Below are 17,214 nucleotides of genomic sequence, written 5' to 3'. Positions count from 1 at the left end.
TGGCTCACAACTGACCAGGATGCACCCAGCCCTGCTCCCGGGGTCCTGTCTGCACTGATGCTGCCGTCCGGCCTCATACAGAAGCCTATCCTCTACCTGCTGAGGGTGGGCCTCTCGAGCCCCCATGGGCCCTTTCCTCAGGCCTGAGAGCAGACACCCAGCAAGGAGGGCAGGTTCCACGAAGCAGCTTCCGGCTCAGTGTGGGGAAAATCTATCTGCTGTCTAGTCCCATGCAGGGATGGGATGGGCAGCCAGGGAGCTGGGGTGGGCTAAGCTCCCCGTCATCAGAGGGGTATAAGCAGGGACTAGATGGTCACCTCTCAAGATGACCACAGAGAGGCGTGTCATCTTAAGAACCTGGGCCGGGTGGGGCTGAAGAATGAGGACAAAAGGAGAGAGAAGCTGTCTGAGCTGGTGCCCAGGGCTCTCCCGGCTCAGCCCCAGGCAGGCATGCAGTGGGGCGCCATCCATCCCACCCTCAGAGCCCCTAGCCTGCCCCTGCCTCAGGTACCCGGACGACTGGCATCCGTGACACTACACACAGCGTCAGAAAAGGAAAACATCCCAAATGTCTGAAAAAGAATCCCCAAATGGGAACAAACTCAATACAGGAAACACTTCCTCAGTCACAGAGTCACGGACCAGTCACCCACCCCTGGTTCCGCTGGGTCTGGGACACCTTTTACTGAGAGAAAAACAGAAGGGCCTTGCGCCTACCCAGCTGCATGTCCAACATCAGGATACCTGAGCCAGGTGTTCCCAAACCCGCCAGCTGGCCAGGATCACCCAGGAGTCTCCTGCGCTCCAGACACCCAGGCCCCCCCACCCCGGCAGCTGCTGTGTGTGGGGCGGGTGCGGGGAGGGGCGAGGCTGACATAGCTGCGCCAGTCAGGACACTGTCCACGAGGGGCAGGCCATTCGGCCCGAACTGGCTCTAATTAAAGGGAACTTGCTGGTTCACAAGATGCACACAAAGCCAAGCAGGGGTCCAGCACAGCAGGGGTCAGCAGAGCCCCACCTCCCCAGTCCCGTTTCATAGAAGGTGCCCCCCACAACTGACAAGACAGCCCAGGAGCTCAGACCCACGCCCTCCAGGTCCCGGGCTGGGGGCAGAGGCACTGCCCTCCCTGGAAGTGGGGTCAGATTCTGGCCTGACTCCCTGGCTCACATCCTGCCTGAACAGCCACGTGGCCGGTGGTCTGCGCTCTGACCGGCCTGGCCGGACTTGCGTCCCCAAGCTGGGGTGCAGTCGGGGGAGGGGGAGGGCTCCCCAAGAAGAGTCAGGGCTGCCCGGGACCCCACATCCAGTGTGCGTGATGGATCCCGGGGTTGCTGACACAGTCCAGCCAGAGGGCTGTAATGAGGCACAGCCCATCAGGGGCCACACAGAGTCACACACGCGACACCCGCTGCCCCACGTCCCCAGGTGTCAGAGGCAGGCAGTCCCTGAGAGTTGAAGGTGGTCTCGCCTGTGCCCTGCAGAGCCCCGACCCCAGCCCTCGCGAGAGGGCCTTGGCCTCCCTGGCTGGGATCACCATGTCCCCAACGGGAAACAGCGCGCCCTCTGGGGGCACAGACGGGCCCTGGCTTCTTGCGTCATCTTAGCAGAAAAAAGGAGGGCTCCTCACTCCCACTGTCCCCTGTAAGACCCAGGGAGGGGCTCCCGGCCAGGCGCATGGGCGGGGCTGCACCAGCCCTGGGGGCCTCACCTCCCTGGTCAGGGGGTGGAGAGCCCCCAGGCCTCTCCCCTCTACCTGCTTCCCCTCCCGTTGCCCCACGTCCCCGCAGCACGTGCTTCTCCGGTGGTGGACGAGCAGCTGTTCCGCTCGGTGGAGGGCCAGGCCGCCTCTGACGAGGAGGACAACGACCACAAGTGGCGGGAAGAGCAGAGGCCACCGGCCGAGGTCACGACCCTGCTGGCCAGCCTCTCCGGCTGCGGGAAGGGGTACGTGTGCGGGGTTGGGGAGCGCCCAGGACCAGATGCCCTGGGCTGGGGGCTCGCACAGTCGTCCTGGAAGCCCAGGGTGGCCCCTCCGTACACAACAGAACTTGAACTTGGGAGGCTGGCCTCCTGATTCAGTCCGCCTTGCGATGCTCTGACCCCTCACCCATTGGTGGAGGCGGTAAGACTGCCCCCAGCACGTGTGCGGGTGAAATGAGAGCGTTTTCAAAGGCACAGGCCGTGGTGGTCTCGTCCCATCAATTCTCACTCACTCCCTTCGCCGCTGTCCCAGACTTGCCCCCGAGCTCTAGCGTGACCCCCAGACACGTCAGCCCCTTTCCTGATCCGACACCTGGTGCACCTCAGTCACGTCTCCCGACTTCTGAGCCTCAGTCTTCCTACCTCTAACATGGAACAGTAACACATGTCTGGCAGAGGATTTGTGAGGATTTGCCACCGAGGATGTAAAACGCCCCGTGGGTGCCCAGTCACAGCAGGTGCACCACTGGGGGTGACACTGACTTCTCATTTTAAAGTTCTGTTAATTTCCCGGGACCACTGTTACCACCAACCCTTGACACCAACAAGCATGTATCAAACACCTACTATGTGCCTAGCCACCTGGAAAACAGTGATGAACAAGACAGAGGCCCTCTGCCCTGGGGCCTCTGTTCTAGTGAGTGGTGACAAATGTGAGGAAGAGAGAGGGGCAGGTGCGGGACATGTTGGGAAGGCCTCTGAGAAGGTGCTGTTTAAGCAGAGACCTGAAGCGAATGAGGAAGAGCATTCCAGGCAGAGGGAACAGCAAGTGCAAAGGCCCTGAGGCACGCTGGAGGGGCAGCAAGGAAGCTGCTGTGGCCAGAGTAGAATGAGGAGAGACGGGTGGGAGTGAGGTCAGGGAAGCCTCTGGCTTTTGCTCTGATGGGGCGGAGAGCCGCGGAAGGCGTGAGCAGGTAGCGTCGCGGCCTCACTTGGCTCTCGGGGGAGACAGACTCGGGAAAGCAGCTCCCCAGTGTTGGTGCTCTCCTCCGCTGTAGGTGTGATGACCAGATGGCCAAGAAGCTCATGACTTACTTCCACCACTTTGGCAGTGCCGACCACGCCCGCACCCTGGGGGAGCTGGAGGCCCGCGTTGCCATGCTGGTGGAGCAGCTGGACACCCAGGGCTGCAGTCGGAAGACCCTGGGGACACCTGGGAAGGAGGTCAGCTGAGCCCCAGAGGCCAAGACTGGACCAATGCTAGCATCTCTCACAGGTGGAAAGAAAAGGATCTCAGCCAAGCCCTGTGCCCTTTTCACAGATGGGTAAACCAAGACTCAGAGAGGAGAGGATTTAGATTTGATGAAGAATATTTTGGTTGCAAGTTAAAAGATCCACCTCAGATTAGCTCGAGTGCAAGATGGGAACTTATTAGAACACGGAGCTGGGAGGACAGTTTCAGAAGAACAGCTAAGATGAGCTTCAGGCACGGCTGGATCCAGGGACTCAGATTAGATTATCTCCACCTGCTTGTATTTCTCGAGGTGCTTGCTCCATGTGGCTGGGGAAGGGAATGCAGGGCCAGAGACAGCTCTAGGCACGGCACCTTCTCTCTCCTGCCCGAGGCCCAGAGTGGACCCAAGTGCCTAAGGACACCACCCCTTCAGCTGCCTCTCCCTCCATTGGGGCCAAGAATGAGGGCTGCCTCACCCCTCTCAAGCCTGCTCTAGAAGGCAGGTGGCCATGCAAGATTTTGTGACCTCCCAGCATCTACCCCCTGGTATTTTGGTGGGATCTCAGAGTCAGTGTCCCCTGGCCAGGGGTGGGTCCGTGACTCAGGCTGGGCCAGCTGGCCCCCTCTCCTGGGGCTCTCCATCTTGAGGGAAGGGGGAATGGCTGGAGTGTTCTCAGCTGTGGCCCCTGGACAAGGGGCTCAAGATGTTTCTCCTGCCTCACCCCCAACTGCTGCCCCATCCCTGAGGTTCTCCAGCTGCCAGTCCCTTCTGTGAACCCTGGAGTAGACCACCAGCAAATGCCCTTTTCCGTTTTAACTAGCCAGATCGGTTTCTGTTGCTTGCAACCAAAAAAAAAAAAAAAAAAAAAAAAAAAAGCAAAGAAAGCAGATGGTTAGAGAAGAGATGGGAGGCCTCCCACTAGAAGAGGGAACATGTGTATCCTTACAGCAGCCTCACTCTGTGCAGCCTCAGGCCAGGCATTCAGCTTCTCCGGGCCTTGGTGCCATCCCTGGGAAGACGGGGTTCTATCTGCCCGGCCCCCTGGCAGGCTTGGGGGACTGATGAGATGACCCCTGTGAGAGGGTAAAGGCAGGCCGTGGGTCCTGCCTGGGGGTGGTGCTCTGAGCACGGGCCAGAGGGCAGGCACTAAGCCCCATCGGTCCCCCAGGCAGAGCTACAGCGGCAGGTGGAGGAGAACGAGCAGCTGAGGCTGGAGCTGCAGATGGTGGAGACGGAGAGGGTGCGGCTGTCCCTGCTGGAGGAGAAGCTGGAGGACGTGCTGCAGCTCCTGCAGAGGCTCCGCCACCTGGTAGGCTCGCAGGAGCTGGCACCACCGGGAGGGGTGGGGGCACTCAGGAAGGAGCCTGGCCTGTGTTGGGCACTGGCTCTGAGCTTCCCCTATGTGGGCAGGTGTTACAGCTCCACTTTTCAGATACAGAAATGGAGGCGCAGGGGAGCCAATCAAGAAGAAGCTAATCTAATTCATTTTATGAAGCTAATCTAACTATGACCTCAAAACCAGAGCACGATAAATACAAGAAAGGAAAACAATAAGCTAATGTCACATTTAAATATAGATGCAAAAATATTAAATAAGATATTAGCAAACCAAATCGGGCAGCATTTAAAGCAATCCAATGTGGCCAAGCTGGATTTATCCCAGGAACTTAAAGATCATTTAAGATCAAATATCCATTAACATAATACACCACATTGCAGATTAAAGGAGAAAAAACATGTATTCATCTCAATAAGTGAAAAGTCAGTAACAGTCACCTTTTAAATTATAAAACCTCTCAGCAAATTAAGAACAATGGGGATCTTCCTTAATCAGATCAGAAGTCCCAGCCAGCCACCTCTCACAGACCTCACACTTACTGACGAAATGTTCGAAGGACTCCTTTTAAAAACCAGAACCAAGACCAGCATGCCTGTCATCACTGCTCGTGCCACCTGGACATTCTAGCCTAAGCAGTAAGGCAAGAAGAAGAAAAGTGTATGGACTAGAAAGGAACAGACAAATCAACCAGTAATTGTGTATCAAATTTATCCACACAGAATCCCCAAGAGACTCTAGAGGCACAGTGTTGTGATTCCTTGGCAAGGAGCCTTATTTTAAAAAGTTCAGAACAAAAAAGTTCAGAACATAGAAGTCAACTGTAGTCCTAAACAGCACCAGCAAAACATTAAAACACATCTTAGACATAAACTCAGCCAGGACTGCCCAGCACTGGGGGTGGAGGCCCGATTTGAACCCAGGTCTTCAGGGATTGAAGTGGGCTCTTGCCTACACATGAGGCTGCCCAGGACACAGGGCTACGGAGGCCCAGCAGTGTGACGCAGCCTGGGGGAGCGCCAAGTGGCAGCCGCGCCCTGCGGGCAGGGCGGGCAGGAAACACAGCCCCACCGGGCAGCCTGGGGGCAAATACTGGGGCTTCCCCCACCCCCAGCTGGGGGGCTCTGGGCAGATTTCCCATTCTTTCTCAGCATTGCTTTTTTCACTGGTGAAGATGAGAATAAATAAGCTGTTGCAGGGGTTAAAGGAGCCAACCTGTAAAAAAGCTCTGTATTCACGGTCACTTCCCAAGTGCCTACTTGGGCACACAGACAGTTAACCCACAAGTACGTAATCCTTGATGAAATGGGTCCTGCCCACAGCTCCATCACCCACCTAGAGCAGTGGAGCCAGCCTAGGGGTGGGGGCCAGGAAGGGACCGTGGACAGCGGGGAAGCCATCTGCTCCCAAGGAGCCACAGAGAAGCCTGTAGGGGCTACCCAGCCTCCCTGCCGACCAAGGACACAGCAGCCACGGCCTGGTCCAGCCCTGTCTCCATTTCTCTTTAAGAACATATCGAAAAGAGCCCTGGGGAAGATCCTGCTGAGCACGCTGGACACCTGCGGGGACCCTGCACACGGTAGGAGATCTGCCCCTCCATCTCCCAGAGCCTGGGCAGCAGCTGGAGGGCATCCTGACCAAGCAACTCTGTCTTAAGTCTGCAAAACACCGCCTGTCCCCTGCCCTGCCCACCTGCAAAGGGTACCGTCAGGCACAGGCTTCGGAAAGTTGAAGGTGCTATGTGACGAGAGCAGGGGGCAGACACCCCAGGGAAGGGGCCCAACGGAAGCCAGTGTGGCCGGACCCCAAGGGAGCCAGGTGTTTCCCTGCTGGCAGTTCAGACTTGCCCACAGTCCCTGGGCTTACCACAGAAGTGGTGCTGTTATCACACGCATTCCACAGATGGGGAAACTGAGGCACAGACAGACCAACAGCCGGCCGCCCTCGAGGCCTCGGACCTCAGGGAACACAAAGCCACGTGGCCCCGTTGTTCAGACAAAGTTCAGGGCAGCAGAATTTCATCAGTGCCAGCTCACGCCCATGAAAGCAAGGGAGTAAGGCCGCTCTTGCCCAAAAGGGTCTCACAGGCTAAGGGGCGGCCGACGTGATGAGCCTTTGCTCGCCGGCCTCACCAGGCACCACTGGGCAGGGCTCCGTATGTCCAGTGCTCTGATGGTCCTAGAAGCCCCCTTCCCTGGGGTCCTCAATGGGAGAGGAGGAGGGGGGGAGGGGGAGATGGCTGGACAGGGCTGGGGAGGGACCGGGGAGGAGGGGAGTGGCTCTGAGGGCCAGAGTGAGCAGACTGACCCACCCTCCCGCCCACTCTCTCTCCAGAGGAGATGTCTGCGCCCTCGGCCATCCTGGATGCCCTGCACCAGGCTCTGGCTGGCTGTGAGCTCCTGCGCAGAGAGCCCTCGGCACCAGCCTCTGTAGCTCCTGCACTCACCAACTCCCTCCTCATCTCCTGCTGAGGTCACTGGCCCGGCCTGGCCATCATCAGACCAGCCTCCAAGATCAGCCTGATCATCATCACATCCTCAGAACCCTGGAGGCACTGCGCCTTCTAAGACAGGCCCAAGCTCAGAGACGAGCAGCCATCCCTTCTCCTCGGGCTCCTCCTGGATTCCCTGAGAGCCCCTGCATTCCTGCTGCCAGGGTCCACGTTGCCCTGCAGCTGCTGGATCAGCCTGTACCTGCTGCTGCCTCCTCTGCCCCTGGATCAGAGGTGCCCACTTTTCTGCCTGGTTCTGCCCAGAATCCCTTCCCTGGGCTCCCTTCCCAGCACTGTGCCCTTCCTCCCCGCGGTGTGCCTGTTGCAGGGACTCTGCACCCCACCAGCCCACTGGGGAACCTATCCAAGCCCTAGAATGCTGGAGACCAGGCAGAGCAGGGGAACTCCAAGGGAGGAGTGAGTGACCACTGCAGGCTTCCTGGTGGAGGCTGGCCTTGAACCAGCTCTAGAAGAGCGGTAGGATGCAGACGGGCCAAGAAGAGGGAAGGGCATTTAAAGTGAGGTAACCCCAAGAACAGGGGTGTGGTCCCATAAAGGACCCCCAGCAATGCAGGACCCAGAGCCCCTCTGTCCTGAGCAACAGGAGGCACCGGGACTCACCTCCTCACGCCCTCCCAGGAGAGGAGGACACGCTGGCGGGCAGAGCGGAGGGGTGCAAGCAGCGCTAACCAGGGCAGCGGAGCCTGCAGGAGTCCCGCCCAGAGGGCTCTGTGGGCCCAGGGGCACAACGCACCGCCGCGGCAGGGTGAGGGCCGGCGCCGGCGGGGAGCGGGGGCAGGCCCCGGGGCCTTGGTGACAGGCGAGACCTGGACTGGACCCCGCGCAGTGGGGGCCATGGGGGGCTCTGACCTGCCTCGGGGAGGGTGGATGAGGCAGCTGCAGGGGGTGGGGACAAGGGGTCTCCCGGGGGCTCAAGCCGGAGCCGTGGGGACACAGAAGGCGGCCGCCAGGGAGGGAGGACTGGGGGAGCCCGGGACCAGCGGGCGCTCCTGGGCAGAGGCCGCGGGGACGGCCCACAGACACCGCCTCGCCTCGTGTCTGGCCACGTGAGTCTACACTGTGTTAGGATTCTTGGAACTGAGGTTCCTTTCCAAAAAGTCAACCTCACTGCACGTTAATTTAAAAAGTAGAAGAGGCCAGAAGAGACGTTCCTGCAGCGGCCCCTGCTCTGGCCCCCTGGCGTCTGCAGACAGGCAGAGGGTTCCATCCTCAGGAGCTTCCTAATAAAAAGCTCTGACCGCTGCCTGACAACCGAAGGTTCACGGTCGCCCCTCATATCCCTGGAGGCAAATTACGAGGAGGACTAGGGCTTGGAGGGGCCTGAAGAGGCCGGGTGAGCTCCCCAGCGTCACACAACAAATTAGCATCCACGCCTGGAGGGAGGCCTGTCTTTCGAGCCCACACCTCACACACTTCCTACCACCGCCAGCTGTCTCTGCCTAGGAGGCCCAGGGCTTACCGGGGGCTTGGGGGCTGGGTTAGTTATGGTACAGGCTAAGCCGCCCTGACAGAAGAGGTCCCCAGATTCTCTGGGTCAAACAGAACAGAACGTTACTTCTCTCCTCTAACGGACCCGAGGTGAGTGGCCCCAGTGAGCAGAGCAGCTCTGCTCCGTGTGGTCCCCCCGGACCCAGGGTCCCTCCACCTTGCCGCTCTGCCATGCCTAGGGTGCTGTCGTCCTTCACGTGGCGGAAGTCACCGCACCCGCGCCGCGCCTGCCTTCAGCCCGCAGGGAGGAGCAGAGAGGGAGGGAAGCACTCTGGCCCACATCTCCTCCATTCTCATCCCAGAGCCCTAGACAGGATCGCCCAAAGAGGACCACACCAAGACACAGTCATTAAAATGGCAAAAATTATAGACAAAGCAAGAATACTAAAAACAGAAGCAGAAAAGCAACAAGTAACACATGAGGGAACGCCCATAAGGCTGTCAGCTGGCTTTTCAGCAGAGACTCTGCAGGCCAGAGGAGTGGCATGATATATTTAAAGTGATGGGAGGGAAGAACCTAGAACCAAGAACACCCTACCCAGTAAGGCTCTTCTTGCTCAGACCTGATGGAGAGACTGAAAGCTTTATAGACAAGCAGAAGCCAAGAGGTCAGCGCCACCAAAACGGCTTTACAAGAAACGTTAAAGGGACTTCTTCAAGCAAAAAAGAAAAGGCAACTAGAAACATGAAAATTATGGAAGGAAGAGCTCAGCGGTAAAGGCAAACACACAGGGAAGCCGGTAAGCCAGCCACGTCCAAAGCCAGCAGGACGGCTAAAGACAAAGGAGTGAAAATCACCCATGTCCACAACAGGTGGCTCAGGACACACAAAAAGATGTAAAGCACGACGTCAAACAGAGTAATCGTGAGGGGAGGGGAGTAAAACTGCAGGGGCTTAAAAATGCGTTTGAAATTAAGAGATCAGCAATTTAAAATACTCAGACAGATAGATAGATTGCTATACATAAACCTCACGGTGACCACAAACCAAAACTCTATTTTATACACACACACACACACACACACACACACACAAACACACACACACACACACACAAAAGAAATCCAGTATTTATATCAATTAAAATAATACTTTTGAGAACCTGGAACAAAGGGAAGGGAATCCAAACATAACACTAAAGATAGTCATCAAATCACAAGAGAAGAGAACAAGAGAGGAGGGACAAAACCACAAAAACCCCAAAACAATTTTAAAATGGCAATAAATGCATACTTGTCAAAGTTACTTCAAATGTAAATGGACGAAACGGTCCAATCAGAAGACAGAGTGGCTGAACGGATACAAAAGCAAGGCCCACAGATAAACACTGTCTACAAGAGACCCACTTCAGATCTCAAGACACAAACAGACTGAAAGTGACAGGATGGAAAAAGTACTCCACGCAAATGGAAATCAGAAGAAAGCTGGGGCAGCAATGTTTATACCAGACAAACAGACTTTGAAGCAAAGATTACAAGAGACAAAGAGGGACGTTACACATCCAGGGAATCAATCCAAGAAGATTTAACAATTATAATAAATATATAAGCACCTAAATACATAAAGCAAATACTGACATAAAAAGAGAAATTGACACAATAATACTGGGGGCTTTAACACCCTCTTACATCAATGGACAGATCACCCAGACAGAAAAATCAACAGTGAAACACTAGCCTTAAATGACATATTAGACTAAGTGGATATACATGTAGAACATTCCATCCAAAAGCAAAATACACATTCTTTTCAAGTGCACATGGAACATTTTCCAGGATATATGACATGCTAGTCCACAAAACAAGCCTCAGTAAATTTAAGAAAACTTACATCATATCAAGCATCTTTTCCAACCACAACACTATGAGACTAGAATTAACAACAAGAAAAAAAAATTGAATATAGACACAAAAAATCTCAACAAAACATTAGCGAACAGAATCCAACAACACACTTAAAAAGATCATACACTATGATCAAACTGGATTCATCCCAGGAACACAAGGATGGTTCAACATACACAAATCAATCAATGTGATACACCACATCAACTAGAGGACAAAAACCACATGGTCAGCTCAATAGATGGAGAAAAAGCACTGGACAAAATCAAACAGCCATTCATGATAAAAACTCTCGCCAAAGAGAGTACAGAGGGAACAGATCTCAACATGATAAAAGCCATTTATGACAGACCCACAGCCAGCATCGTACTCAATGATGAAAAGTTGAAAGCCATCCTGATAAAATCTGGAACAAGACAAGGATGCCCACTCTCACCACTTCTATTCAACGTAGGATTGGAAGTCCTAGCCAAGGGGACAAGAAAAGGAAATTAGGTAAAACTGTCACTGTATGTGGATGGCATGATATTACATATAAAAAACCCTAAAGGCTCCACACAAAAACTACTAGAGCAGATAAAAGAATCTGGCAACGTAGCAGGATACAAGATTAACGTTCAGAAATCAGTTGTGTTAATCTTTATACTAACAATGAAACACCAGAAAAGTTCAAAAAAATCCCTTTTAAAATTGCATCCAAAAAAAAAACAACTTAGGGATAAATCTGGCCAAGGAAGTGAAAGATTTATATAAGGAGAACTACAAAACACTGACTAAGGAAATTAATTATTTAAAGAAATGGAAAGATATCCCATGCTCTTGGATTGGGAGAATTAATATTGTTAAAATTACTACCCAAAGCAATCTATAGACTTAATCCAATCCCTATCAAATTATCCAGGACATTTTTCACAGAACTAGAACAAATAATCCTAAAATTTATATGGAATCACAAAAGACCAAGAATTGCCAAAGCAATACTGAAGAAAAAGAATGAAGCTGGAGGCACTGCCCTCCCAGACTTCAGACAGCACTACAGAGCTACAGGAATCAAAACAGCACGGTACTGGCATAAAAAGAGACATACAGATCAATGGAACAGAAAAGAGAGCCAAGAAATAAACCCACCGACCTATAGTTAATTAATCTTCAACAAAAGAGGCAAGAATATATGATGGAGAAAATACAGTCTCTTTAGCAAGTGGCGTTGGGAAAACTGGACAGCTGCATGTAAATCAATGAAGCTAGAACACTCCCTCACTCCATACACAAAAATAAACTCAAAATGGCTTAAAGACTTAAATATAAGACAAAAAACTATAAACCTCTTAAAGAAAACACAGGCAAAACATTCTGTGACATAAATCTCAGCAATGATCTCCTAGGACAGTGTACCCAGGCAATAGAAGTAAAAGGAAAAATAAACAAATGGGACCTAATTAAACTTACAAGCTCTTGCACAGCAAAGGAAACCATAAACAGAACAAAAAGACAACCTACAAAATGCAAGAAAACATTTGTAAATGACGCACCTGACAAGGGCTTAATATCCAGAATATATAAACGCTCATACAACTTAGTAACGAAAAAACCAAACAACCCAATCCAAAAATGGTCAGAAGACCTAAACAAGCAATTCTTCAAGTAGACATACAAGTGGCCAAGAGGCACATGAAAAAATGCTCAATATCACTAATTATCAGAGAAACATAAATCAAAACTGTAATAAGGTATCACCTCACATCAATCAGAATGACCACCATTCAAAAGTCCATGAACGATTAAAGCTGGAGCGGGCGTGGCAAAACGGGAACCCTCCCACACTGCTGGTGGGAATGCAGTTTGGTGCAGCCATTACGGAAAACAGTGTGTAGATTCCTCAAAAAACTAAAAATAGACTTGCCGTAGGATCCAGCAATCCCACTCCTGGGCACATATCCAGAGGGAACCTTAATTCAAAAAGATACATGTAGCCCAATGTTCACAGCAGCACTGTATAGAACAGCCAGGACATGGAAACAGCCTAAATGTCCACTGACAGATGACTGGATAAAGAAGCTGTGGTATATTTATACAGTGGAATACTACTCAGTGATAAACTAAAGAATAAAATAATGCCATTTGCAGCAACATGGATGGACCTGGAGACTGTCATTCTAAGTGAAGTCAGCCAGAAAGAGAAATACTGTATGTTACTCATATGTGGAAACTTTAAAAAATGACACACATAAGCTTATCTACAAAACAGAGACAGACTCACAGAAAACAAACTTACGGTTCCCGAGGGGAAAGGGGGTGGGAAGGGATAAACTGGGAGTTCGAGATTCGCAGATACACACCACTGTATGTAAAATAGATAAACACGGTCCTACTGTAGAGCGCAGGGAACTACACTCAGGATCTTGTAGTAAACTGTAATGAAAAAGGAAGTGGAAACGAGCGCACGCAAGCCCACGCGCGACTGAAGCACTGCGCCCTGCGCCAGAAGTTGACGCAACACTGTAACCTGACTGTACTTCAAAAGTCAAACAAAGGAAAGAAACAAAAAAATAAAAAACACAAACATGTGGAGGCTAAACAACATGCTGTTAAACCAATGGATCATCAAAAAAAAAAAATCAAAGAAGAAATTAAAAAATATCTGGAGACAAAAATGAAACACAGCGACCCAAAACCGATGGGACACAGCAGAAGCAGTCTAAAGGGGATGCCGACAGCGCTACAAACCTCCCTCAGGACGTCAGAGAAATCGCAAACAACCTAACCTTACACCTAAAGGCCCTAGAAAAGACGGAACACGCAAAACCTAAAAATAGAAGGAAGTCAAAGATCAGAGCAGAAATCCATGAAATAGAGGCTAAATAGAAAAGATCAGTGAAAGTTAAGAGCTGGTTCTTTGAAAATATAAGCAAAATCGATAAACTTTCAGCCTAATAAAAAAAAAAGAGGGGGATCCAAATCAATAAAATTAGGAATGAAAAGAGAAGTGACAGCCAACATCACAGAAACACAAAGGACCGTGAGAGATTACTATGAACAGCTATAGAAGCAAATGGCCAATAAGATGGACAACCCAGAAGAAATGACAAAATCCTAGAAATTTACCATCTCCCAAAACAGAACCAGGAAGAAACAGAAAATACGAACAGACCAATTATCAGTGATGAAACTGAATCAGTAATTAAAAACCTCCCGACAAACGAAAGTCCAGGACCAGGCGGCTTCACAGGTGAATTCTAGCAAACATTTAGAGACGAGTTAAGGTCTATCTTTCTGAAACTATCCCAAAAAATTGCAGAGGAAGGAACACTTTCAAACTCATTCTATGAGGCCACCATCACCCTGATCCCAAAACCAGACAAAGATATCACAGAAAAAGAAAATTACATGCCAGTTTCACTTACGAATGCAGATGCAAAAATCCTCAACAAAATTCTAGCCAATCAGCCGCAACAATGCACTACAAGGACCATGCAGCATGATCAAGGGGGATTCACCCCAGGGACACAGGGATTTTTCAGTATCTGCAAATCAGTCAATGTGACGCACCACACTAACAAACTGAAGAATGAAAACCATATGATCATCTCAACAGATGCAGAAAAAACTCTTGAAAAAATTCAACATCCATTTACAATAAAAACTCTCCAGAAAGTGGGCACAGAGGGAACATACCTCAGCATAACAAAGGCCACATGTGACAAACTCACAGCTAACATCACACTTAATGGGAAAAGCTGAAAGCATTTCCTCTAAGATCAGGAACCCGACGAGGATGCCCACTCTCGCCACTTTTTTCCAACACAGTTTTGGAAGTTCTGACCACAGCAGTCAAAGAAGACAAAGAAATTAAAGGAATCCAAACTGGAAAAGAAGACGTGAACTGTCCCCGTTTGCAGATGACATGACGCTATGCACAGAAAGCCTGAAGACCCTGCAGAAGCTCATCAATAAAGCCGCAGGACACAAAATTAAGACACACAAATAGCTGCATTTCTATCCACTTACAACAAAACAGCTGAAAGGGAAATCAAGGAAATGATACTATTCACCACCACAGCCGAAAGAATAAAATACCTAGGAACAGACCTGCCCAAGGAGGCGAAGGCCTGCACTCCGAAACCGTACGTCGCTGATGGAGAAGAACTGAAGACAGCGTGAGCAAATGGAAAGATACACCATGTTCTTGAAGTGGAAGAATTAATATTGTTAAAATGGCCATCCTGCCCAAGGCAATCTACAGATTCAATGCAATTCCCTGTCAAATGACCAATGACATTCTTCACAGAACTGGAACAAAACGTGTTAAAGTTTGTGGAAACACGGAAGACCCCGAATAGTCAAAACAATCTTGAAAAAGAAGGATGGAGCTGGGGGAATCATGCTCCCTGACTGCAGACTCTACTACAAAGCTACAAAGCAAAACAGCATGGTGCTGGCACAAAAACAGACACAAAGATCAACGGAACAGGATAGAAAGTCCAGAAATAAACCCACACAGATATGGTCAATTAATCTACGACAAAGGAGGCAAGTATACACATTGGAGAAAAGATGGTCTCTTCAATAAGTGGTGCTGGGAAACTGGACAGCTACCTGTAAAAGACTGAAATTAGAACACTCTCTAACACCACGTACAAAAATAAACCCAAAATGGATTAAAGAGTTAGTGTAAGACCAGATACTACAAAACTCTTAAAGGAAAACACAGGCAGAACACTCTTTAACTTAAATCACAGCAACGTATTTTTTGAGCCAGCTCCTGGAGTAATAAAAATAAAAGCAAAAGCAAACAAATGGGATCTAATTAAACTTAAAAGCTTTTGCACAACTAAGGATACCATCAACAAAAGAAAAGACAGCCTACAGAATGGGAGAAAATATTTGCAAATGATGCAACCGACAAGGGATTGATTTCCAAAATATACAAACAGCTCATACACCTTAGTATCAAAAAACAAGCAACCCAATCCAAAATGAGGCAGAAGACCTAAACAAGCAATTCTCCAATGAAGACATACAAATGGCTAACAGGCACATGAAAAAATGCTCAATATTGCTAATTGTCAGAGAAATGCAGATCAAAACTACAATGAGGTATCACCTCACACCAGTCAGAATGGCCAGCATTAAAAAGTCCACAAACGATAAATGCGTGGAGAAAAGGGGACCCTCCTACACTGCTGGTGGGAATGTAAATTGGTGCAGCCACTACGGAGGACAGTATGGAGGTTCCTTGAAAAATTAAAAATAGACTTCCCTTGTGATCCAGCAATCCCACTCCTGGGCAAGTACCCATAGAAAAATAAAATTCAAAATGACACCTGCACCCCAATGTTCACAGCAGCACTATTTACAATAGTCAAGACACGGAAACAGCCTAAATGCCCATCGACAGATGACTGGATAGAGAAGCTGTGGTTATTAATACAATGGAATACTGCTCAGCCATAAAAAGGAATAAAATAATGCCATCTGCCACAACATGGATGGACCTGGACATTGTCATTCTAACTGAAGTCAGCCAAAAAGAGAAAAATACCATATGATCTCATTTATATGCACAATCTAAAAAAAAAAGGACACAAATGAACTACTTACTATTTATGACTTAGATGACTGACCTCTTGAATATGTGTAAGCACATTTGACTGTCCTATATGATTAGATTACAGCATTCTGTTGATTCTTATTTTGTGGTTGGCTTTATCCCTTTGGTAACTATGTAAGTTTAAAAAGCTAAAGCTCTAAACTGTTCTTGGAAACAATGATCAGTGCGCGTATGTGCAAAAACAATGTGCAGTATATTGTGTATATGTATTTACATGCACTATATTGTGCATGTGCAAACTATAACAATTCTACCTAATAAAACTGAAAAATTGAAAAATAAATAAATAAATAAATAAATAAATAAATAAATAAATAAATAAATAAATAAATAAAATAAGAGAGGTGCCGGGGCACTGCCAAGACGGCAGAGCAGAAGGACGCAGTGCTCACCCTCTCCCACGAATACAACAAAAACTACATCTACAGGTGGAACAGCTCCCACAGAACACTCACTGAACTTTGGCAGAATCTCTCTTACACTGAAAATACAAGGAGAATCCTCAAAAAACAAGAACAAGAAGAACAAGTTTCTACTGCACAGCACGGGGAACTATACTCAATATCTTGTAGTCGCCTATAATGAAAAAGACTATGAAAACGAATGTATGTATGTATATGTATGACTGAATCGTTACGCTGTGCACCAGAATTTGACACAACATTGTAAGCTGACTGTACTTCAATAAAAAAAATTTTTAAATAAGTGGTGCTAGGAAAACTGGACAGCTACATGTTAAAGAATTAGACCATCTTCTCACACCGCCTACAAAAATAAACTCAAATGGGTTAAAGACCTAAGCGTTAAGACCAAAAACTGTAAAACTCCTAGAAGAAAACATAGGCAGAATAGTCTTTGACATAAATCGTATAAATATTTTTCTAGCTCTGTCTCCTAAGGCAAATGAAACAAAAGCAAAAACAAACAAATGAGACCTAATTAAACTTTAAAAGCTTTTGCACAGCAAAGGAAACCATCAACCTACTGAACAGGAGGAAATATTTGCAAATGACACGACCAATAAGGGTTAGTATCAAAAATATATTAACAGCTCACACAACTCAATACAAAAAACAATCTAATTAAAAATGCACAAAAGACCTGAACAGACATTTTCCCAAAGACAACACACAGATGGCCAACAGGAGTGTGAAAAGATGTTCAGCGTCATTAATCAGAGAAATGTAAGTCAAAACCACAGTGAGGCATCACCTCAGAATGGCCATCATCAGAATGACCACAAACAGCAAATGCTGGCGACGATGC

General features: G+C 49.2%; 1 protein-coding gene and 1 long non-coding RNA gene across 4 annotated transcripts in view; one reads left to right on the top strand and one right to left on the bottom strand.

The window, feature by feature from the left end:
- Positions 1-16,653, top strand: part of EFCC1 (EF-hand and coiled-coil domain containing 1) — a 37,447-nt gene extending 20,794 nt beyond the window's left edge. Inside the window, exons 4-8 of one of the 3 annotated variants that reach the window (XM_064496171.1) lie at positions 1,789-1,945; positions 3,034-3,145; positions 4,325-4,465; positions 6,002-6,071; positions 6,827-16,653. In XM_064496171.1, the coding sequence (XP_064352241.1) occupies positions 1,789-1,945; positions 3,034-3,145; positions 4,325-4,465; positions 6,002-6,071; positions 6,827-6,963 (617 nt within the window). In that variant the 3' untranslated portion in view covers positions 6,964-16,653. Of the gene's footprint in view, positions 1-1,788; positions 1,946-2,979; positions 3,198-4,324; positions 4,466-6,001; positions 6,072-6,826 lie in introns of those variants that run through there. The other 2 variants (XM_064496170.1, XM_064496172.1) reach the window with 2 other exon arrangements.
- The window catches only part of LOC135323322 (uncharacterized), a 42,242-nt gene that overhangs the window by 14,588 nt on the left and 10,440 nt on the right, over positions 1-17,214 (bottom strand). The gene's annotated exons all lie outside the window — the stretch shown is intronic.

Source organism: Camelus dromedarius, chromosome 17 (genome assembly GCF_036321535.1).
Source record: "Camelus dromedarius isolate mCamDro1 chromosome 17, mCamDro1.pat, whole genome shotgun sequence".
Classification (NCBI taxonomy): domain Eukaryota; kingdom Metazoa; phylum Chordata; class Mammalia; order Artiodactyla; family Camelidae; genus Camelus; species Camelus dromedarius.
This window is presented reverse-complemented; position numbering and strand designations above follow the sequence as displayed.